This window comes from Eubalaena glacialis, chromosome 9 (genome assembly GCF_028564815.1).
Source record: "Eubalaena glacialis isolate mEubGla1 chromosome 9, mEubGla1.1.hap2.+ XY, whole genome shotgun sequence".
Taxonomy (NCBI): domain Eukaryota; kingdom Metazoa; phylum Chordata; class Mammalia; order Artiodactyla; family Balaenidae; genus Eubalaena; species Eubalaena glacialis.
Genome location: NC_083724.1, coordinates 48488639 through 48512195, shown reverse-complemented (window position 1 = coordinate 48512195; position 23557 = coordinate 48488639). Strand labels below are relative to the sequence as shown.

The window sequence follows — 23557 nt, the reverse complement described above, 5'->3', positions numbered from 1 at the left end:
AATATGTCCTGCAACACTGTACTGGCTTGCAGAGTTTCTGCTGAGAAATCAGGTGTTAACCTTATGGGGATTCCCTTGTATGTTATTTATTGCTTTCCCCTTGCTGCTTTTAATATTTTTTCTTTGTATTTAATTTTTGATAGTTTGATTAATATGTGTCTTGGCATGTTTCTCCTTGGATTTATCCTGTATGGGACTCTCTGCACTTCCTGGAGTTGATTGACTATTTCCTTTTCCATATTAGGTAAGTTTCCAACTATAATCTCTTCAAATATTTTCTCAGTCCCTTTCTTTTTCTCTTCTTCTTCTGGGACCCCTGTAATTCGAATGTTGGTATGTTTAATGTTGTTACAGAGGTCTCTGAGACTGTCCTCAATTCTTTTCATTCTTATTTCTTTATTCTGCTCTGCGGTAGTTATTTGTACTCTTTTATCTTCCAGGTCACTTATCCGTTCTTCTGCCTCAGTTATTCTGCTGTTGATTCCTTCTAGAGAATTCTAAAATTTCATTTACTGTGTTGTTCATCATTGTTTGTTTGCTCTTTAGTTCTTCTAGGTCTTTGTTAAACATTTCTTGTATTTTCTCCATTCTATTTCCAAGATTTTGGATCGTCTTTACTATCATTACTCTGAATTCTTTTTCAGGTAGACTGCCTGTTTCCTCTTCATTTGTTTGGTCTGGTGGGTTTTCACCTTGCTCCTTCATCTGCTGTGTATTTCTCTGTCTTCTCATTTTGTTTAACTTACTGCGTTTGGGGTCTCCTTTTCACAAGCTGCAGGTTCATAGTTCCTGTTGTTTTTGGTGTCTGCCCTCAGTGAGTAAAGCTGGTTCAGTGGGTTGTGTAGTCTTCCTGGTGGAGGGGAGTGGTGCCTGTGTTCTGGTGGATGAGGCTGGACCTTGTCTTTCTGGTGGGCAGGAGCACGTCCGGTGGTGTGTTTTGGGTGTCTGTGACCTTATTATGATTTTAGGCAGCCTCTCTGCTAATGGGTGGGGTTGTGTTCCTGTCTTGCTAGTTGTTTGGTATGGGGTGTCAAGCACTGTAGCTTGCTGGTCGTTGGGTGGAGCTGGGTCTTAGCATTGAGATGGAGATCTCTGTGAGAGCTTTCGCCGTGTGATATTACGTGGGGCTGGGAAGTCTCTGGTGGTCCAATGTCCTGAACTTGGCTCTCCCACCTAAGAGGCTCAGGCCTGACACGCAGTCAGAGCACCAAGACCCTGTCAGCCACATGGCTCAGAAGAAAAGGGAGAGAAAAAAAGAAAGAAAAATCAATAAATACAATTATTGAAATAAAAAATATTATTAAAAATAAAAAAATTTAAAAGTAATTAAAAAAAAGAAAGAAAGAAAGAAGAGAGCAACCAAACCAATAAACAAATCTACCAATGATAACAAATGCTAAAAACTATACCAGAAAAACCCAAAATGGACTGACAGAACCCTAGGACAAATGGTAAAAGCAAAGCTATATAGACAAAATCACACAAAGAAGCATACGCATACACACTCACAAAAAGAGAAAAAGGAAAAAAATATATATACACACAAAACGAAGAGAGCAACCAACTCAATAAACAAATATGCCAATGATAATAAGCTAAGTATTTAGCTAATAAGCTAAATACTAAACTAAGATAAACATAAAGCCAGAAACAAAGTAGATGCAGAAAGCAAACCCCAAGTCTACAGTTGCTCCCAAAGTCACTGCCTCAATTTTGGGATGATTCCTTGTCTATTCAGGTATTCCACAGATGCAGTGTACATCAAGTTGATTGTGGAGATTTAATCCGCTGCTCCTGAGGCTGCTGGGAAGAATTTCCCTTTCTGTTCTTTGCTCACACAGCTCCTGGGGTTCAGCTTTGGATTTGGCCCTGCCTCTGCATGTGGGTTGTCTGAGGGCATCTGTTCTTCACTCAGACAGGACAGGGTTAAAGGAGCAGCTGATTCGGGGTCTCTGGCTCACTCAGGCCGGGGGGAGGGTGGGGTATGGAATGTGGGGCGAGCCTGCAGCGGCAGAGGCCAGTGTGACATTGCACCAGCCTGAGGCGCAGCGTGTGTTCTCCCGGGGAAGTTGTCCCTGGATCACAGGACCCTGGCAGTGGTGGGCTGCACAGGCTCCCGGGAGGGGAGGTGTGGATAGTGACCTGTGTTTGCACACAGGATTCTTGGGGGCTGCAGCAACAGCCTTAGCGTTTCATGCCCATCTCTGGTGTCCGCGCTGATAGCCACAGCTCGCGCCCGTCTCTGGAGCTCCTTTAGGTGGTGCTCTGAATCCCCTCTCCTCGCACACCCTGAAACAATGGTCTCTTGCCTCTTAGGCAGGTCCATACTTTTTCCCGGACTCCCTCCTGGCTAGCTGTGGCACACTAGCCCCCTTCAGGCTGTGTTCACGCAGCCAACCGCAGTCCTCTCCCTGGGATCTGACCTCCGAAGCCCGAGCCTCAGCTCCCAGCCCCCACCCGTCCCGGCCGGTGGGTGAGCAGATAAGCCTCTCGGGCTGGTGAGTGCTGGTCGGCACCGATCCTCTGTGCGGGAATCTCTCCGCTTTACCCTCTGCACCGCTGTTGCTGGGCTGTCCTCCGTGGCTCTGCAGCTTCCGCCCTCCGCCACCCCCGTCCCTGCCATTGAAGGGGCTTCCTCGTGTGTGGAAACCTTTCCTCCTTCACAGCTCCCTCCCAGAGGTGCAGGTCCCATCCCTATTCTTTTGTCTCTTGTTTTTTCTTTTTTCTTTTGCCCTACCCAGGTACGTGGGGAGTTTCCTGCCTTTTGGGAGGTCTGAGGTCTTCTGCCAGCGTTCAGTAGGTGTTCTGTAGGAGCTGTTCCACATGTAGATGTATTTTTGATGTATTTGTGGGGAGGAAGGTGATCTCCACGTCTTAATCCTCCGCCATCTTGAAGGTCCCCTGTCCCATTACTCTTGATGTTAACTTTGTTCACTTGGTTAAGGTGGCATTTACTAGGTTTCTCCAACATAAAATTACTGTTTTTCTCTGTAAGCTAAATTTTGTGGGAGATACTTTGAAGTTATGTAAATATCCTGTTCCTTAACAAATTTTCACCCACTAGTTTTAACATTCATTGATGATTTTTTGCATGAATCATTTATTACAATGATGGTTGCCAAATGCTCATTTTCTAATTCTGTCATTCCTTCCACATGTATTAAGTGGTATTCTACTGTAGGGAAGAACACTCTGTTATTCTTTCATTCATTTATTTAGACTGAAGGATTCATATTTTATTTATTGGGGTTTAATTCATTATTATTTATTTTGATGCTCAAATTGGCCTATATTTGGCTAGCAGGAGCTTCTTCAAGAGGGTTCCTAGGTGTTTTTTACCACTTTCCAATCGCATCTTTAGCATTTCCTCACTTTTGACACTTTTATTCCAGAAAGTTGTACTTTCTGTTCTCCACCTGTAGTGTCATTCTGGTTCTTTCTAGTGGAGAATGGTATGTAGAAACCAAGATCTGAGCATTAGGGGTGCTGATTAATACAGGGTGTCATTGTTTCTAGGCCCTTTTAGCAAATAGAGCTAGGAAGGATAGACATAGACACACACAAACACACACACGCACACACATATATTTTTCTTCTTGGTCATTTGGGTGTTCCACAGATTACCAGTGTGAGCATTTCATATGATATGGATTTTGATGTTTTTAAAAAGTAACATTTACAGTAAGCAGAGGCCATGTGTGTGTGCACATGCATACACCTGTGCACATATATGTATGTGTATATCCTTCTTAGCTCTATCTGCATATGTGTGTGCATACATGCACCTACTTGTTTATTTATTGATCTACCTAAGTTAAAAACCATGAGTTGACACAAATACCTCCAATTCAAATCCAGTATGACAGAGTTTGTTTTAGCCTTTCCCTTTTCCATTTTTGAAACTCCTTTCTGAGAAGCCTGGCTTTCATTATTCACAATATATTTACATACTTGCCTGTTACCCTCATGTGTAATCACCATGGTGGCTGTCTCCTTAGCCACATCTCTGCACATTTAACTTGCCTCTTTGACTCTGTACTTCTCCAGTCCCAGTTCCCTTGGCACTGTTAGCCTTCTCAGTCTTCACCATCCCCTTTCCCCAACTGTCTCCATTTTCCTGGCCCTCGCAGGCCCACCAACCTGGGCTGTATTAAGGGAAGGGAAGGAAGAGGAAAGACACTAAGAAATATATTATAAAGAAAAAGAAACGAAAGGGGAGAGCTGTTTTATTTATTTCTGTGTGAAATGCTGTTTTAGAAATATATTTTAAAGAAAAAGAAACAAAAGGGGAGAGCTGTTTTATTTATTTCTGTGTGAAATGCTGTTTTAAAAATATATAATAGTGTTGAGTAGCCCTTACTTCGAGGCTGACTGTGGTTCAAATTCTAAATTTACCACCTACCAGGTGTGTAATCTTGGGCAAGGTACTTAACATCTCTGTGCCTCAGTTTTCTCACATGTAAAATGGGGCTAGTAATAATACCTGTCTCATAGGGTTCTGGTGAGGTTTAAGTGAGTTAATACGTATAAAGTGTACAGGACAGTGTCTTGCACACAGTATTTTTATTATTATCAGACAACCTATCATTGTGAAATATGTTGTTTTTTTCTAATAAAAAATTACTAAATACCAGTGAATCATTAGTGATGTCTTCAGTAGAGATAAGAAAAATTACTACAGTTACTTTGTCATCTATCAAAAAGTATATGTTTTCTACAGGAAAATAAGGCAGCCGGAATTGGTACTTTTCCAAGAGTTGTTTTTTTTTTTTTTTTTTTAAATCAGGCTCTGAAGTTAAAGGAAAAATCATTAAAAGTTATTGCCAAATAGAGATATTAGTCTAAGCCATGGGATGGTTTTCAAATTATACAGTTTTAATTCGCATGCATCTTTTTAGGAGTCTGCATCAGAAGTTGGCAGTCTGTGGCCCACAGGTCAAATCTAGCCCATTGCCTGGTTTTTATATGGCCAGTGAGCTAAGTGTGGTTTTTACATTTTTAAAAAACTTATTTATTTTTATTGAAGTACTGTTGATTTACAGTGATGTGTCAGTTTCTGGTGTACAGCAAAGTGATTCAGTTTCATATATATATATATATTTTTTCTTTTTCATATTCTTTTCCACTATGGTTTATTATACGATATTGAATATTTCCTATGCTATACAGTAGGACCTTGTTTTTTTAATCTATTTTATATGTAGTAGTTTGTATCTGCTAATCCCAAACTCCTAATTTTTCCCTCCCCCACCCCCTTTCCCCTTTAGTAACCATAAGTTTGTGTTGTATGTCTGTGAGTCTGTTTCAAAAGTAAGTTAATTTGTGTCATATTTTAGATTCTACATGTAAGTGATATCATATGGTATTTGTCTTTCTCTTTCTGACTTACTTCACTTAGTATGATAACCTCTAGGTCCATTCATGTTGCTGCAAATGGCATTATTTCATTCTTTTTTACAGCTGAGTAGTATTCCATTGTGCATATATACTACATCTTCTTTATCCATTCATCTGTCAGTGGACATTTAGGTTGCTTCCGTGTCTTGGCTATTGTAAATAGTGCTGCAGTGAACACTGGGGTGCATGTATCTTTTCTAATTATAGTTTTGTCTGGATATATGCCTAGGAGTGAAATATCTGGATCATATGGCAACTCTGTTTTTAGTTTTGTAAGGAGGCTTCACACTGTTTTCCACAGCGGCTGCACCAATTTACATTCCCAACAATGTAGGAGGGTCCCCTTTTCTCCACACCCTCTCCAGCATTTGTTATTTGTAGCCTTTTTAATGATGGCCATTCTGACTGGTGTGAGGTGGTACTTCACTGTAGTTTTGATTTGTATTTCCCTAATAATTAGCAATGTTGAGCATCTTTTCATGTGCCTATTGGTCATCTGTATGTCTTCTTTGGAGAAATCTGTATTTAGGTCTTCTGCCCATTTTTACATTTTTAAATGGTTTTAAAAAGTAAGAATATTTTATGACAAGTGAAAATTATGTAAAATGCAAATTTCATTTTCTATAAGTAAAGTTTTATTGGAGCATAGCCACACCTATTTGTGTATATCTTATCTATGGCTGATCTTGCTCTACAGTGACAGGGTTGAATAGTTACAACAGAGACAATACGGTCCACAAAGTCTAAAATACTTACTGTATGGCCCACTCTCACCACTATTATTCAACATAGTTTTGGAAGTTTTAGCCACAGCAATCAGAGAAGAAAAAGAAATAAAAGGAATCCAAATCGGAAAAGAAGAAGTAAAGATGTCACTGTTTGCAGATGACATGATACTATACAAAGAGAATCCTAAAGATGCTACCAGAAAACTACTAGAGCTAATCAATGAATTTGGTAAAGTAGCAGGATTCAAAATTAATGCACAGAAATCTCTTACATTCCTATACAGTAATGATGAAAAATCTGACAGTGAAATTAAGAAAACATTCCCATTTACCATTGCAACAAAAAAGAATAAAATATCTAGGAATAAACCTACCTAAGGAGACAAAAGACCTTTATGCAGAAAATTATAAGACACTGATGAAAGAAATTAAAGATGATACAAATAGATGGAGAGATATACCATGTTCTTGGATTGGAAGAATCAACATTGTGAAAATGACTCTACTACCCAAAGCAATCTAGAGATTCAATGCAATCCCTATCAAATTATCAATGGCATTTTTTACGGAACTAGAACAAAAAATCTTAAAATTTGTATGGAGACACAAAAGACCCCGAATAGCCAAAGCAGTCTTGAGGGAAAAAAATGGAGCTGGAGGAATCAGACTCCCTGACTTCAGACTATACTACAAAGCTACAGGAATCAAGACAATATGGTACTGGCACAAAAACAGAAACATAGATCAATGGAACAAGATAGAAAGCCCAGAGATAAACACACGCACCTATGGTCAACTAATCTATGACAAAGGAGGCAAGGATATACACTGGAGAAAAGACAGTCTCTTCAATAAGTGGTGCTGGGAAAACTGGACAGCTACATGTAAAAGAATGAAATTAGAACACTCCCTAACACCATACACAAAAATAAACTCAAAATGGAATAAAGACCTAAATGTAAGGCCAGACACTATTAAATTCTTAAAAGAAAACATAGGCAGAACACTCCATAACATAAATCACAGCAAGATCCTTTTTGACCCACCTCCTAGAGAAATGGAAATAAAAACAAAAATAAACAAATGGGACCTAATGAAACTCCAAAGCTTTTGCACAGCAAAGGAAACCATAAACAAGACGAAAAGACAACCCTCAGAATGGGAGAAAATATTTGCAAATGAAGCAACTGACAAAGGATTAATCTCCAAAATTTACAAGCAGCTCATGGAGCTCAATATCAAAAAAACAAACAACCCAATCCAAAAATGGGCAGAAGACCTAAATAGACATTTCTCCAAAGAAGATATACAGATTGCCAACAAACGCATGAAAGAATGCTCAACGTCATTAATCATTAGAGAAATGCAAATCAAAAGTACAATGAGATATCATCTCACACCAGTCAGAATGGCCATCATCAAAAAATCTACAAACAGTAAATGCTGGAGAGGGTGTGGAGAAAAGGGAACCCTCTTGCACTGTTGGTGGGAATGTAAATTGATACAGCCACTATGGAGAACAGTATGGAGGTTCCTTAAAAAACTAAAAATAGAACTACCATACGACCCAGCAGTCCCACTACTGGGCATATACCCTGAGAAAACCATAATTCAGAAAAGAGTCATGTACCATAATGTTCATTGCAGCTGTATTTACAGTAGTCAGGACACAGAAGCAACCTAAGTGTCCATTGACAGATGAATGGATAAAGAAGATGTGGCACATATATACAATGGAATATTACTCAGCCATAAAAAGAAACCAAATTCAGTTATTTGTAACTCAGTGGATGGATGGACCTAGAGTCTGTCATACAGAGTGAAGTAAGTCAGAAAGAGAAAAACAAATACCGTATGCTAGCACATATATATGGAATCTAAGAAAAAAAAAAAAGGTCATGAAGAACCTAGGGGCAAGACGGGAATAAAGACACAGACCTACTAGAGAATGGACTTGAGGATATGGGGAGGGGGAAGGGTAAGCTGGGACAAAGTGAGAGAGTGGCATGGACATATATACACTACCAAATGTAAAATAGATAGCTAGTGGGAAGCAGCTGCACAGCACAGGGAGATCAGCTTGGTGCTTTGTGACCACCTAGAGGGGTGGGATAGGGAGGGTGGGAGGGAGGGAGACGCAAGAGGGAAGAGATATGGGGATATATGTATATGTATAACTGATTCACTTTGTTATAAAGCAGAAACTAACACAACATTGTAAAGCAATTATACTCCAATAAAGATGTTAAAAAAAAAAAAAAGTGTGCTGACTCTTGGTTTATACTGTTAGAGAAGCAGTCACAGAGGTCTGGGAGAATCTCAGGGAAGATGGGTCAAGTCCAGCAGATACTCCTGCCTTGCCTGGTGACCCTGGACAAGTCACATATCCTGGTCTGTTTCCTCATCTGTGAAATGAGAATATTGGACCTGAAGATCTAAGTCCTTCATGCTACCCTTTGGTGCCTTCGTAACATGAATTCACTCGATTCTACTTTTATAGGCTGACAGTTTATTTTAAAAAGCAGTCTCCCTTCATCTTTTCCATTAATCTGTTTGATATGAATTGAGCTAATATGGCAATTGTCATCTCTGTCCAAAAGCTTCAGAAATCACTGAGACCTCACATTTTTATCTGATTTTATCTCCCATTACTGTGCCTGAGTGGATTTTGTGTTGCAATATATATTACCTTATTTTGTTAGATGGCCAAGGTATTTCACAATGGCCCAAAAAGCAGTTTACTCTGTTCCATAGCAACAAGCCTTTTGCCCGCATTTGCCATCTGGTGTTTGAAGCCTGTATCTTGTGGAGATTTTTTTCATTAGCTGACAGTCATTACTCGTCTGCTTTTGGCTTTAGTATATCTGATATTCTCATTATTGCTCATCCTAAATAGTCTCTGTTTTAAGTAAGAGAGCACTTGGAGTTGTTTGCTTAATAGAAACGATTAAATTTCCTCATCTGGAAAACAAGGGGGTTGGATGAGAAGGTTCCTGCCAGTTGGCACCATCTATGATTTTATGAAACTTGGGTTTAATGACTTATGTATGTGATTGACAGCCCACCTAGACTGTGGTCTGTGAAGAGGAAGGCCATGCCATGATAGGCTCTCTTGATGATGAATAACTGAGTAAGTGAATGAATGGCCACATCAGCCCAGGTAACATCAGGATGAGAGAGCCATTGCCCCATAAAAGCAATACCAATGATATTTTGTAATTTTTCCACATTCATTTTCCACAATATTTTTAGAGGTTTTCTAAAAATAAATCTCAAGGCCATGACCTACAAAGCCCCTTGCTACCTCCTCCATCTGATTTTTTTACTACTCTTTCTTCTAGTCTTTATACTATATCCCCACTGGTCGTCCTGGTATTTCAAAACATGCCAAGCATCTAATTTAAGTTTAATTTAAATATACATATCAGGGTCCTTGTACTGGCTGTTCCCTCTGCCTGGAATGCTGTTCCAAGAATATGCAAGTGGTTTATTCCCTTCACGCAAATCTGTGCTCAAACATCATCTCTCAGAGAGACTATCACATCCCACATCTTATTTTATCCATTTACTTTGCTTTATTTTTCTTCATAGCACTCACTAATATATTCAATGTGTCTTATATTCATCTATCAATTTATTGTTCCTAGTCCCTGGAATAGTGCTTTGCACACAGGAGTCACTGAAGCAGTAATTGTTGAGTGAATACATGAATGAGAACAAGGAAAAAAAAATCTATTAAGTACTTGATTTGTGAATTAAGGTTCTCTCCAACTCCACTGTTAAAATACACACTGTCTATAACACAACTTGTAGTTTTTTGCCTCTATGCCTCTGCACCTATCGTTATTTACCCCTTCTATCCCTTTCCCGCTAATTCTGGATACGTATTAAGTCCCAAATCCTACCCCTCATTGTCTGAGTTCTGCCTTTTCTTTGAAACCTTCACTGATCCCGCCCACTATCTCTTCATCTGAACTGGTGGGGCCAATGGCACTCTGTCATCATGCCCTCCCCCATCTGATTCATTGTCTATCTCTGCATGTCTTAACTCCCCAACCATAGGCTCTATGAGTAGAGATTATTTTTATGTATTTCTATTTTGTTTTACTTTACATTTTCATGTATATTTTAAATGGAATTGACTTTATTGTTTTAGATAGAATAAAACATTTACTATTAACAGTTTTGAATCTGCAAAAATATAAAGATGAAAGCAAAAATTACCCCCAAATTCTACTGTAAAGAGAAAATAACCACTGTGAACGTTTAGACACACCAACCCAACACACACACACACACACACACACACACACACCATATTCTTATAAAAAATTGGATACCATATATGTTATCTAGTACCTTGAATTTTTTTTTTGCATTTTTTAAAAAAAACTTAAGATTCAGTAAATATGTCTTCACTGATACTTTTAATTGCTGCAGTTTCATCATATTTAACCAATCCCTTATTCGACTGACTTTGAAATTATTTGCAGTTTTTAGCTATTGCAAATGTTTGATGTATATTTTTGGGGTAAGCGGGATGAGAGATTTGAAGAGAGGGTAGACTTGAAATCATCATGGTGGAGGGGTGGAACATGGATTGACTAGAGAAATACTCTTCACATTTTTTTTTACTAATGTGCCCCCTAAAAGAATTTTGAAAAATTCTATTTGCTTTTGCATTTTTATAAGTTGATATGTATAGTTTTTATTAAATTTTAAAATGTTTAAAGCTTATAATTTCTGACAGATTGTAAATATATACATGTTAAAATTAAGCTATGCTATTACTTTTTAAAAGATGTCTGATGGAATCAAAATATAGTGGTTTGATATCTACCTTAATCTATTTTTCAAAAAATCATGAACTAGCTCCTTATTAATGATCTGAAATGGTATACAGTCCCTTTTTCTTCTAGAATTACTAATTCTATTCTCCTTTTCGTACAGAGTTTGTGCTAATACAATATAGTTTTACACTTCAAAGCCTTTTACTGGTCAACCATTGCAATGAAATTTGTGTGCATAAATTTAAATATTTAAAATTTCCTGGGACCACAAGGAAATTTTTAAATGTGTATTACACATTTTGAAAAGTAATTTGTTAAATGTATTAATAAAATAAAAAAGCTGTTTTTTTCTTCCAACTAGGTAATGTATCTATGGATGAGTGTTACTTGTTGGTAGAATTAAATAGGAGCAGTATCAATTTTTTTCTTATTTTTCATTTTTATAGATGTAAGTTCTGAGAAACATTTTCACATTAATCAAATAGATGGGAATGGGCAGAGTTTTGTTATAGCAATTTTCCTCAATCCTTTGAACTCCTTTTGAGTTATTTGATAAAAAAATTGTGTATAAATTTATTACCAAAAAATACTTCTAATGATCTGTCAGTGGATAAGCAATTAGGCCTCCTGTCAGTTTTATTGACAGTAAAGACAGGGCTGGAGAAATGTCTTAGGGGGCCAGGCACAGACATTGGTTGGAGCACCTTTGAACTTGATGACTGTGGATATTCTGTCTACTGTGTGGTGTGCTTGCCCCAGTGCTGCTTGGCTCCTCAGGTGCAGCCCAGAGAAGCAGGGCTGGGTTTCGTCAGGGTTGAAAATTCAGCACATGTGTGTTAACTAAAAGATATTAGAAATATGAAAAAATAGCTGGTGGAATCCAGGCTGGACAAGGAAAGTGGTAAAAGATGGACTGGGGGAAAGTAGAGAGGAGAAAGTAAAGGGAGGGCTCTTTAAGGTGGATGATTGTTTGGAATAGCTGAAGTGGCAAACAGGAAAAAGAGGGAATGGTGGTCAGTTGTGTGATTCCGTAGTTTTAGAGGTAGAGCAGTTATGGGTCGTGAACATGCCCAAGGTGTGGCCATGACGTGAAGTTCATAAACTTCATTTGTTCATAAACAGATCACATGAAGATGAGTTCATGGAAATAGGTGCTATGATCTCAAAAGGGTTGTCCATGTTGATATGATAAGGAGTGAAGGCAGGGCTTGCAGTGGAGAGATAGAGTGTGGGGCAGGCATCAACAGATTTGAACAGTGAGAGAAGGTTGGTAAAGCAGAACAACAAAGAAAGAGGAAGAATGCCTTGAAAGCTGAAAGGAGTGGGTCTTAAGGGAGCTTTGCATGTTTACAAGAAGCTGCAGGAAAAATGGTTTAGAAATGGCCATGGTGGGTATGGAAACTCATTGCCTGACCCTGATGTATGAATACCTGTCATTTGAGAAGTGTAAGGGAGGCCATGTCCTCAGGGAAGAGCCCCAGTTATCAGGAGGGAGAAACTCAGAGCAGATATTGAAGACACAGGGAAATTTGCTGTTGATGGATGGGCAGTAACAAGAGGTCACAGTGAAGTGGAGAGTGGTAGGAGCAGGTCCGGAACAAGAAAGTAGCACAGAGCTTTTTGAAGAGAATGTTACAGATCAAGATCCCTGCTGTGTATTTGAGGAGCAGGTGAATTCTAGTTTTCATGTTGACTGAAGAAAACAGAAAAGAGGGCAGGTGGATTTAGTCCAGTGGTCTCTGAGGAGTAGGGCCTTTGCCCAGCTACTCAACATCAGCTTTAAGTTCATTGAAGATGTGTCTTGCCTGGTTGAAATAATTGAGGCTTACATGCTGCAGACATGCTGAATTATTATTTTAACGTATTTTTGCTTTTTATTGCCAGTATATCATTGGTATTATTTTTGCGTCTGTATTTATTATTATTTATTTATTTAGTAATTACGTTACAAAAGGCATTGGCTTATATTATAATTTTTATTCTCTGTATATCTGTGTTTATGTATATTGTGTATTTTGTCAGGTTTTGGTATGAGGATTATGGTAGCTTTTAGAAATAGAGAGGTGTCCATTGTTTTCCATGCTCTGGAGCTCTTAGCACAGACATTATCTGTTCTTTGTAAGCTAGAAAGAACTTTGCTATAAAATTCTCTGAATGTGTGCTATCTAATATGGCATAATAAGCACCTGAAATGTGGCTAATATGACTGAGGAACTGAATTTTTAAATTTATTATTTTTATTTTAAATTTAATTTCTCATTTAAAAATTGATACTCATCTCAGTGTTTCAGTGTTTTGGGGACAAACTGGTTATGTGAGTCTATATTTTGTAGATTATGTAAAGTCTAAATATACAGATGAAGTATTTCTAATGAAAATTTACCAGCCAGATTGAAATGTACTTTAAATGCAAAATATACCCTGGATTTTAAAACTAAGGAAAAGTAAAATTAATAACTTTTACATTGATTTTATATTGACATGATAATTTTTTGTCATGGCCACCTATGTTGTTAAATAAAAGATGTTATTAAAATTAATTTTACTGTTCTTTTTTACACTTTTAGTGTGGCTATTAGAAAATTTAAAATTATAAATGTGGCTTGCATTTGTGACAGGCATTATATTTCTATTAGACAGCATGGTTCTGAACCATGAGCTTTCCTAAAAGGTAGTAAAACTTCCTCAGTTTCTTTTTTATTTTAATTTTCATATCTGCTTTTATTTGTTTATTTACTTATTTATTTTTAATTAATTTTTTTGGAGTATAGTTGATTTACAGTGTTGTGTTAGTTTCTACTGTACAGCAAAGTGAATCAGTTACACATATACATATATCCACTCTTTTTTAGATTCTTTTTCCATTTAGGTCATTACAGAGTATTGAGTAGAGTTCCCTGTGCTATGCAGCAGTTCCTTATTAGTTATCTATTTTATATATAGTAGTGTGTATTTGTCAATCCCAATCTCCCAATTTATCCCTCTCCTCATTTTCTTATAGAGTTACTGGTTCATTCAGTTTTCCTATCTCTCCAGAATAAATTTTGATCGTTTACATCTTCCTCAAAAGTATTTATTTCAAATATATGAATATAGTACTTTACAAATATTTCCTTCCTTCCTCCCTCCCTTCCTTTCGGTAATGGTAAATGGTAAATCAGCTCTAAGATACATTGATAAAATTCTGTTTTTGTGATTTTCAATTAATTTTGTATCTGCTTTGACATTTATTGATTCAAATATATTTTTAGAATCATCAAATTACTTTTCCTTATTTGTAGGAATTACATTTTTATTTTCTCTTCTGTTAAAAATCCCTGTTTTTTAAAAAAGGGTATCATCAATGAATAGAGAAGTCAATATTTATTTTATTTTATTTTCTGTTCCACAAACTATTTTTCCTGCAGTATATTGCCTTGCTTCTAATTGTTTAGATACATTTTATATAACAGTTTTCTTTCAATATTTCATGTTCCATGAAACATTTATTTTTACAATATTGCATTTAAAAATGAAACAGGATATGTCCTGCACATATATTTCATTTTCTTTGTCCTTTCTTGCTTTGCTGTCCACTTTTACAGAGAAACCAATCACACTGTACTTAAAAAGAATCAACAATAGATGCAATGTATCTACCATTTAAATGTTCCAGGGATGTACTAACTTCTTAATTGAAATTACCATATTTAGCCTTCACAGTAGCTCTGTGAAGTATGTACTGATGGTATCCTCAGTTTGCAGATGGGGAAACCAGACCAAGAGGGATTGGAACCCATCCAGGGTTTCCCACCTATTGCCCATGGACTCACACGCTCCATGGGAGAGATCATTCTGTTAGTTTCTCATGCACAATACTAGAAAAATATAGCAGACCTCTTTATAGCAGATGTCTAGCATCAGAACATCAACATAGTTCATGCTAAGATTCCATTGTCAGGTAATTATTACATGCAGTTATGTTCAGTGTTAATAAATTGTCCCATGGTAGACTACTACTGTGTTCTGGACTTGGGTTTCCTATAACAACCTAACAAAAATCTTTCATTCATCTGCAGTGAGGTACACTTTCTATAAACAATTGTTTCCTTTAATCATTTGGGGGGTGGGGAGAAATAGATACCAATTAGCCATTTTTAATACTGTGTATCTTCAAATTAGAATTTTTGAAGTCTTACTTATATCTATAGAATGGCAGAAAAGGAGAAACTTCATACAGTTTACTTCTTTGGGCAAGCAAAGGCAAATCCCTGTCTTTTTGCCTCTGAACTCTATCCCATATGCTGTCAAATACCTTTTAAAATTAATTTAGCTATGGTATAGTCTTTTAAGATTTAGATATTTAATAACAACAAATGACTATGGTTCATTAATTTGTGATTCTTTTCTTTCTTTTTTTTAAAGATAGTGTTTTTGGAAGAAGCATCCCAACAAGAAAAGCTGGCCAAAGAATGGTGCTTCAAGCCATGTGAAATAAGAGAACTGAGCCACCAGTAAGTCAGAGCCAACATTTTCCCCTTTTACTTGATGCTGTTAACTAGTCTCAAATGATAACCTGTCTTGAGAGACAGAGAGGCTTTTTTTTTTTTTGAAGGATGAGGTGGGAACGAGAAGGTAAATAGAGAACATGGAGCTGAAAGACAGAAACTTTGAAAACTAGAGGCTGCCATCATTCATTTACTTCTTCAGCAAATATTTGTTGAGCTTATTATGTGTAAGAATAGGATCTGGAGGTGAAAATGATCTACAGAGCCTTGGTCCTCACTGGGTTTACGGCCCATGGGGAGCAGGGAGCATAAACAAGTGCACAGATATGTAAGCATGACAGTGATGCGTTCTATAAAGGAAGTAACGAGGGAGCATGATAGAGATAAACTAGTGCGGTGGAGGGGAGTTTGGGGAGGAATAACTCTGACAGTGTGCTTAGGGAAGACCTATTTCCAAAAGTGCATTTGAGCTACGATTTTATGTTCCAGCTACTTTGGTGGTTAATATTTGTGCCAAATGTGTTTCCTGTTGATTGGTCTACTCTCTTCATAGCCTGGGTGATTTGTCTTATAGAAATGGGAATACTTGTTTTAAACTCAAAGATTTTGTCTAGTTTCAGGCCAAGTATGTTTCCAAAGTCAATAAAAGTTCCAAAGTCAACCAAAATTGTTTTCATTCTAAAAACACTTTTATAACTTGGGAAGTGGCTTTAGAGTAATGTAGTGAGAACACTGAATTAGGAATTAGAACACCTGCCACGAATCCTCACCCTACAGCTCTGCAGCTGTTAGATGGAAAGCAAGCCACTTCCCCTCTTTGAGCTCGTCTCCTGGGCTGTTGGCAAAGGATTGTCCTAGATTGTGGTAGACACCTTGTCCACTGCAGGAGGACTGTGAATTGGGTTCCCCCTTAGGCTTTGAGGCAGAGGAGCTGGCCACAGTCCAGAGAGATGGGGTGACTAACCCTAAAGTTTTTTTTTTTTAGAAGATTGTTTGTTTGTTTGTTTGTTTATTTATTTATTTATTTATGGCTGTGCTGGGTCTTTGTTTCTGTGCGACGGCTTTCTCTAGTTGCGGCAAGTGGGGGCCACTCTTCATCGCGGTGTGCGGGCCTCTCACCATCGCGGCCTCTCGCTGCGGAGCACAGGCTCCAGACGCGCAGGCTCAGCAACTGTGGCCCACGGGCCTAGCCGCTCTGTGGCATGTGGGATCCTCCCAGACCAGGGCTCGAACCTGTGTCCCCTGCATTGGCAGGCAGATTCTCAACCACTGCGCCACCAGGGAAGCCCGACCCTAAAGTTTTGTTGCATTTATACTCACATCTCCTCCTCCTTCCCTCTCTGTGCTGCCTCCCTGTTGGCTTAGAAGCATGTGGCCAGTGGGCATGCAGATGAGTCCAATGGGCATGTAGGTCATTTTAGGCACCTCTGCTGTTGCCATCTGTTTCCTCTGCTAGATTTTCTTGAGAATATATGTTGAGGAATAACCGACATTTATAAGTCACCTTCTTGCGTTGCTTTGTCATGAAGGATTAGAAGGTGGCTTGGGAGTGGATGAGATGGAGGGTGGGAGAGGGTGGGAGGATGGTGGAGTGGCTGGAGGGTGAGGAGTGAGGTGAACACATCTGTGGATCTTCATATCCTTTTGTCCCTCTTTATGAGGCTGCTTTTGGAGTTAAATCCATCTAACAAATGCATATTCCAGGAGACCTATAAGCACTACACACAGAAAAGTGAGAAGGTAAGAAAAAATGTGAACTTTGGTGGAAGACTAAAATCTTTGAAGAAAAATTATATTTAAAATGCAAAGTGATTTTTATATCAAACCTATAAGATAGGTACAGTTGAATTTCTTCAAGTCAGGATTAAAATACATGATGTCTCTGACAGTCTGTTTAATAGAGTCAATGTACCTACAGGTATCTCAGCACCATGTGGATTTTTTTTAAATGAAAATTACAGCTGGAGCACTCTGAGCCGTGCTTTGATAGGAGTGGATCAGACTATGACCATGGACCAGAGAGACGTTGACAGGGCCAGGATTAGGGTGAGGCAAGTGAGGCATTCACCTTGAGCACAGAATTTAAGGATGTTGGGGAGGGCAAAAAACTTACTAATCAAGATAAATAATACTTTAATGCAGTATTTTTAAAAATCAAAATTAATGCAAAAAACCCACAATGAACAAAATACCAAAATTTTTAATAAGGACAAGATGTTGTTGTTTGTTTCACACCCTTGCATTTTTGTGCAATGAAAGAGTGGTTTTCAAACAGCCCAGGATTCCCAGGCCCTTGGGACCATTGCATCCCCAGCAGTGCATGTTGATGAGGGTTGCCAATAGTGTGCAAGCAGACTGAGTAACTTAGGCTATTATATAGAAGGTCATGTGTTTTGATTGTAGGGCTTTTTCTAGCATTTTCCACTTGGTTAAAAGACAGGTGGATGTTCTGACAAGTGTATATAGGGGCACATATTGTTCTTTTTCCTCAGGTTCTGATACAGCCTAGGCAGCACTGCAAATTTGGGATGTGAAGTTGATGGTTTTTATCTGGGGAAAGTTGAGATTTTCTAAGGAAGTTAGGATAGTGATTAAGTAAAGTGAAAAGAGCAAAGTGGAAAAGCAGAAGGAGAAAGGAGAGCTTTTTCACCTTCTCCTGCTTCAGCCTTCAAGCCCCCCTGCTTTGCCTGCAGTTTGACTTTTGATGGCAACCATTTAGCTGCAAGTGATATCTTGAGTGGAGTTCTAAGCCTGGCTGGGCCACTAATCATCCTCAAGCTTCCTTTGTTCTTTCCGTAGAATGAGTAGCTGGGCTCAGTGACCGCTAATCTCACGTGCAGCTCTGACGGTCCACACGCTCCTGCCTGTACTGCTATCTGTAATAATCCTGGAATATAATTTTGATTATGTGAATGTTTCTATTAATAATCATTTCATAATACTTCCTGTTTCCTAAAAAGGATTGCTAGGCTTTCTGGATGAAAGTTAAACTTCTGATACAGTAAATCCTTGCTCCCTGTCGCCTCTGAAGACTTTGTATCCTGTGTTATCTCCTTTACTTCTTTCATCTCTGGTACCTTCAGAATACGCTCAGGTTTCTCCTACATGGAAAACAAAAAGTGACTTTCACTCTTCCCCTGCATTACCATTCTAACTTTCACTACCGAATAGTTTCTGCCCAGTACTTTCTCTACACCTGTCTTTCCTGTTCATGGCTCTCTCCTCAGCACCTAGGACAGTAACTAAAACATACTAGGACTGGGTAAGTACTTAGATAGTAAAGGACTGAATCCATGTGAAATCAGGTGTCTCCCCAATCATTGTATGGAAATGAGAGCTCGCAGGGTGTGGACTCTTGCAGTTTTTAACACTGGTCACTGTCCTGCACTCCTTCCCTAAATTGCTGTCCTCAACACCTCTCTATCATAGGTCTCTATCTTCCTGACAATGATTCTGTCTAGATTGAGCACGACCTTCTCTTCCTCAATCCTACTCTTTAAGTGGAGGCTACTGCTCAAGGTTTAGTTTCATTCTTTCTTCCACAGAAATCTCTGGCACCACCAACTTCTAGGGTTACCTAATCAGGGGAGACTCTCAAATCTGAATGCCATCTTTAACACTGTGACCTCTTATCCCATGTGTTCAATTGCTTTTTGGAGACTTGGAGGTCATAATTTGACTGTAGGCTTAGTATGACATTGTCCCTCCCTGAAAGTGGACTTTCCTTTTAAATTCTCTGTACTTTATGTCATTTATTCAGCATCACATGCTCAGAAACTTACTCTGACTCTTTCCTCTGCTACCTAGAGCTAATAAAAATCAAGTTCTTTCTCTCATATTTATCCTTTTCCTTTATTCAGAAATGCTCTCATGCTTGAGAGATTGAAAGAGTGTCCCCATACGTGCCTGCCACCACCAGATTCAACTTCCTAAACCTGGGGTTCAATATGTCACAGTTCTGCCAAAGAAGATAAAAAACAAAGGATCAAATATTCTCATGATCCCCTCCCTCTTGGCTACTTGTCTTATTTTTCTTTGGACTCAAGGTGTAGCAGAGTTTCTTAAACATAGTAGATACTTGGGAAATATTATTTGATTGAACAATTCAACTACATGAAGAAGTCACACTGCCATTCCATGTTATGATGGTGGGGACAGTAAAAGCCCCAAGGACTGAAGTGTTCTGGAGAGGTCAGTGACTGACACCAAAGAGGAATCTGTATTTCCTTCTCCCTCTCTGCATGCCCCCACGTTGTAGGCCCACTTACTGCAGCCTTCTTGATGTACTTGTAGGTTGTCACTGCTTTTCATTTCCAGAGTGAATGAAAAATTCAGAGGGTAGTGACCAAGAATACTGAGGCTACTGCCTGGGTTTGAGTCTAGGCTCTAGAGCTGAAGTTGAATGATTACTTTTTTCAAGCTATTTAAATTTCCTGAGCTTGAGTTTACTCTTGTGAAGATGGGGATTACAATACTACTTCTTAAGTTTGTTGTGAGCATTACATCATCATCACATCTAATTTTTTTGGTGCTTTCCATTATCTAGGCACTGTTTTTGCAATTATTAACTCAATCCTCACAACAGCCCTACAGTGAAACTACTATCTCCGTTTTATGTAAGGGGAAACTGAGTCACAGAGCAGTTAAAGAATATGTTGAATATTCCACTGCTGGTTTATGGTGGGGCATAAATTCAAAATCAGGCAGTATCAGTCAAGAATGTGTATACTCAAACCCTATAATAAACTGCCTTCCACAAATAAGATGATGTACGTAGAATGCTGTGCCCAGTGCCCAGTACATGTCCGACTTCAGTAAACATTACCTGCTGTCACCATCATCATTATCATCTTCACCACCATTCCTAGTTCTCATTTTTAAAAAATAAAGCATTTATAGATACCCATGGCTTTATTTGTCTTCCATTTAGGTGGTATACATTTGAATTGGTACTATATGGGATTCTTTATTATGTCCAATTCTGAGTTCAAGTTCCTTATGTATATAAAAATGTAACTAATATTTCCTTGCGGTGATGGTGGTGGTGGTGGTGCATACTGTATTTTAACAAATATCTGCTTGGATGCAATTAGACACTTAATAGACACCAGTGAACCAGATTATTTCTTTAGAAAAGCTTTAAGTATCTATTAGCATGGGGCTGCCTCAATTCTGTGGGCAGTGCCTCTGAAAACTCTAAAAAACATCGTTCTAGGACTTGCTGTTATAAGAGTTAATAGAAATAGGAAAATTGATGGGTGGAACAGTGGAGTGATCAGAAACATCTGGAGAATGGTTGTCATAGCATTGCATCTGTATCTTCACGTAACTGTTTATACCACTCACCCATTGACACTCTCGTCTTCTCAGATTGCCCTTCCCTAACCAGCCTCAGTTTGCTCTTGTTGCTTCTGTTTCAGAACTCAGCCCCTCCATCACATGGGACAGGACTAGATTTCTTGCAGTCAGCCAAGGTCAAGATGACCATTGGGACTAAAATTGTGGCCATTCTGTTTCTCATCATCAGCCATCCTTAGTGACTTGTGTGTAATTCCTCATCATGGCTCTAGAAGTTTTGGCCTCCTCTCTCATCTTTGCCCTCTGTCCTACAACCCCCAATTGTGAGAACAAAGTCATACGATTAAACTGTAGCTTCATGCATTTCTTGTGCAACGACTGCTTTGCTTCTGCTCAGTGCCGTGCTTTTTCCTCCTTTCATGATCTCTGGTAAACTTTACACCAAGACATTCCAATTTAGGACTGTTATCTCTCCTAGCAGAGTTTCATTTTTATTTTCTGATCTCTAAATAATAGAATAATTTACATTCATCTGATTGCATTGGCTCTAAACCTGGGTGGAGTAAACAGTTAAATCACTGTATAGAGAAAATGTGATTTAAAGATATGGAAAATGACTAAAGATGTTATTAAATTCTTTTCTCCCTATCTTAATTTCCAGTGAGTTCTTCATGCCTGGGCTGGTTGATACACACATCCATGCCCCTCAGTACTCTTTTGCCGGGAGTAACGTAGACCTCCCACTTTTGGAGTGGCTGACCAAGTACACGTTTCCTACAGAACACAAATTCCAGAGCATCGACTTTGCTGAAGAAGTATATACCAGAGTTGTTGTAAGTATCCTGCTTATGAGTATTGGTGCATTGTGTTCAGTCATCTATAGAAACATCCATTTCTTGGGGGCAGATTTAAGTTATTAAAAATAGGCAGTTAAGGCTATAATAGACTGTACAGACTTTTTCAGTTCTTTCACAGCTCAGTGAGTTTGTGACCACTTCACCTACATAGCTAGCCACTAGCAAAGAGACAGCTTGAATCTAAATCCTCAAATCCCCTGGGTTCTCATTACTCTCATTTACTTCTCAGTTTACTTTACTAAATTTGGGTTTAATGCATATGTGTGTTCCTTTACTCTTGCCAATCCACAGTGCTGTTCTAGGTACCATATGGAATAGCTGTGTAACCTTTGGAAAGTTGTGACTCATTTTCCCCATTTGTAAAAAAACAGAGATAATGATAGTACCGACTTCTTAGGATTGTTATGATAATTAAGCAAGTTAATATTTGTTAAGCTCTTAAAATAGTGCCTGACATATGTATTTGCTTTACAAAATACCCAAGGAAATCTAAAATTAAACTTTCAAGTTACAGTGAGAAGGGTATCACATTATTTTGGTAGCTTTGAAAGGAAGGAAAATAGGATGGTCCCCTGTTGCAGGGCGTGTGGGAATGTGATGAGCATCAACCCAGTAGAGGGAACTATGGAGCTAGTTCAGTCAGAGAACAGTGGCTGTGGTGTGTGCCAACTAAAGGCCCTGAAATGTCCTTCCTTCCACTCTATCAGGAAAATCAGTTCCCTTTATTCTACTCCAACCCTATGCCCAGTCCACTCAGCAGCCAGAAATAACTTCTGCAGCTGAGAATTAAAGCTGCAAATACCCTATCTGACCACTAACTCTTGTCATCTAGCATACTTAGTCTGAACATTCCTGCATTTTTATTGGACCCATTGATGGTTTTTCTCTTAAAGTAATGGTGTGAGGGTGATAATATTATAAGCCTTATACAGTGACCTAGCCACCCTGCCAGTTTCCCAGATCTTGCATCATCCAAGCCTTAAAGAGTAAAAGCAAGTGCTATCATTTATATACTTGCCTTGCTTAGTTATAAATTCAGTGTAATTGTGGACTTTACATATTTAGCACGGATCCACATGACACCAGGAAAACTGAGAAGGACTAAGGCTGTGTTGGAAGTTGCTAGTGCACTGTGTTAATGAATTGTGTTAACCACATCAAATCTTTTTATTCTCAAAATTTATTTATACCTTGCATTGTTCTGAAAAGGGTTAGAGATATCTTAAAATTGCATTGTATACAAGAGAAGAAAATGAGTCATGAAATCACGGCAAAGGAAAAAAAAGGAGGAAGAATAAAATAAAGCCAAGAGGTAAATGTATACCATGGGGGTCCATGCACTTGTTAGGATTTGTCACACATTTGGCTTTAACTGACCCAGAGAGGGAAATCAAAGTATTTGATGTCAGTGAGTACAAAATAGGTGAAATAAGTGTTATTCTCTACAAGTATTTTCAGTGTACACATCCTCTGTTTCTGATTATGAGCAGGCCCATAGACTTTAAGAGTTGGATGAGCTGAGAGTATAATTGACATTTGTTTAAGAAAGTTGAGATTTGTTAACTAGAACCTGTCCCTAAGGCTGAAGACTGCCTGTGGCAATGCAAAGGGGGTGCTAAGGCAGTACCCATGAACCAAGACATTTTTTGTTTTGTTTTTTATTTTCTGCCTCAGAAAACAGTCCTGGATCTATTCTTCAACAAATGGGCAATCCAGACCCCCGAGTTTTGCACCACAGATTTTGACAGTGATAATTTAATCTGAAAGTAATTTAAAGTATATATTAGCAAACATCTCCTAAGATTGTTAAGAAAAAAATCCCAGTAAGTCAGTCCTGGAATATCTCCCTTTAAACATTGCAAACTGGGTGAGAGATTGAAGTTTCAAATTGGACTTTGGACTGGAATGAACCAAAAAGACTCGAAAGTTCAGGAATCTGTATATTATATAGATTATAGTCAAGGGACCGGAGAGTGAGATTTTTGGTAAATATGCCAAGA

The 23557-nt window shown here is 38.5% G+C and overlaps 1 protein-coding gene across 1 annotated transcript in view; it reads left to right on the top strand.

The window, feature by feature from the left end:
• The window catches only part of GDA (guanine deaminase), a 126041-nt gene that overhangs the window by 38328 nt on the left and 64156 nt on the right, over positions 1-23557 (top strand). Inside the window, exons 2-3 of the mRNA XM_061201187.1 lie at positions 15320-15408; positions 21362-21533. Of these exons, the coding sequence (XP_061057170.1) occupies positions 15320-15408; positions 21362-21533 (261 nt within the window). The remainder of the gene's footprint in view (positions 1-15319; positions 15409-21361; positions 21534-23557) is intronic.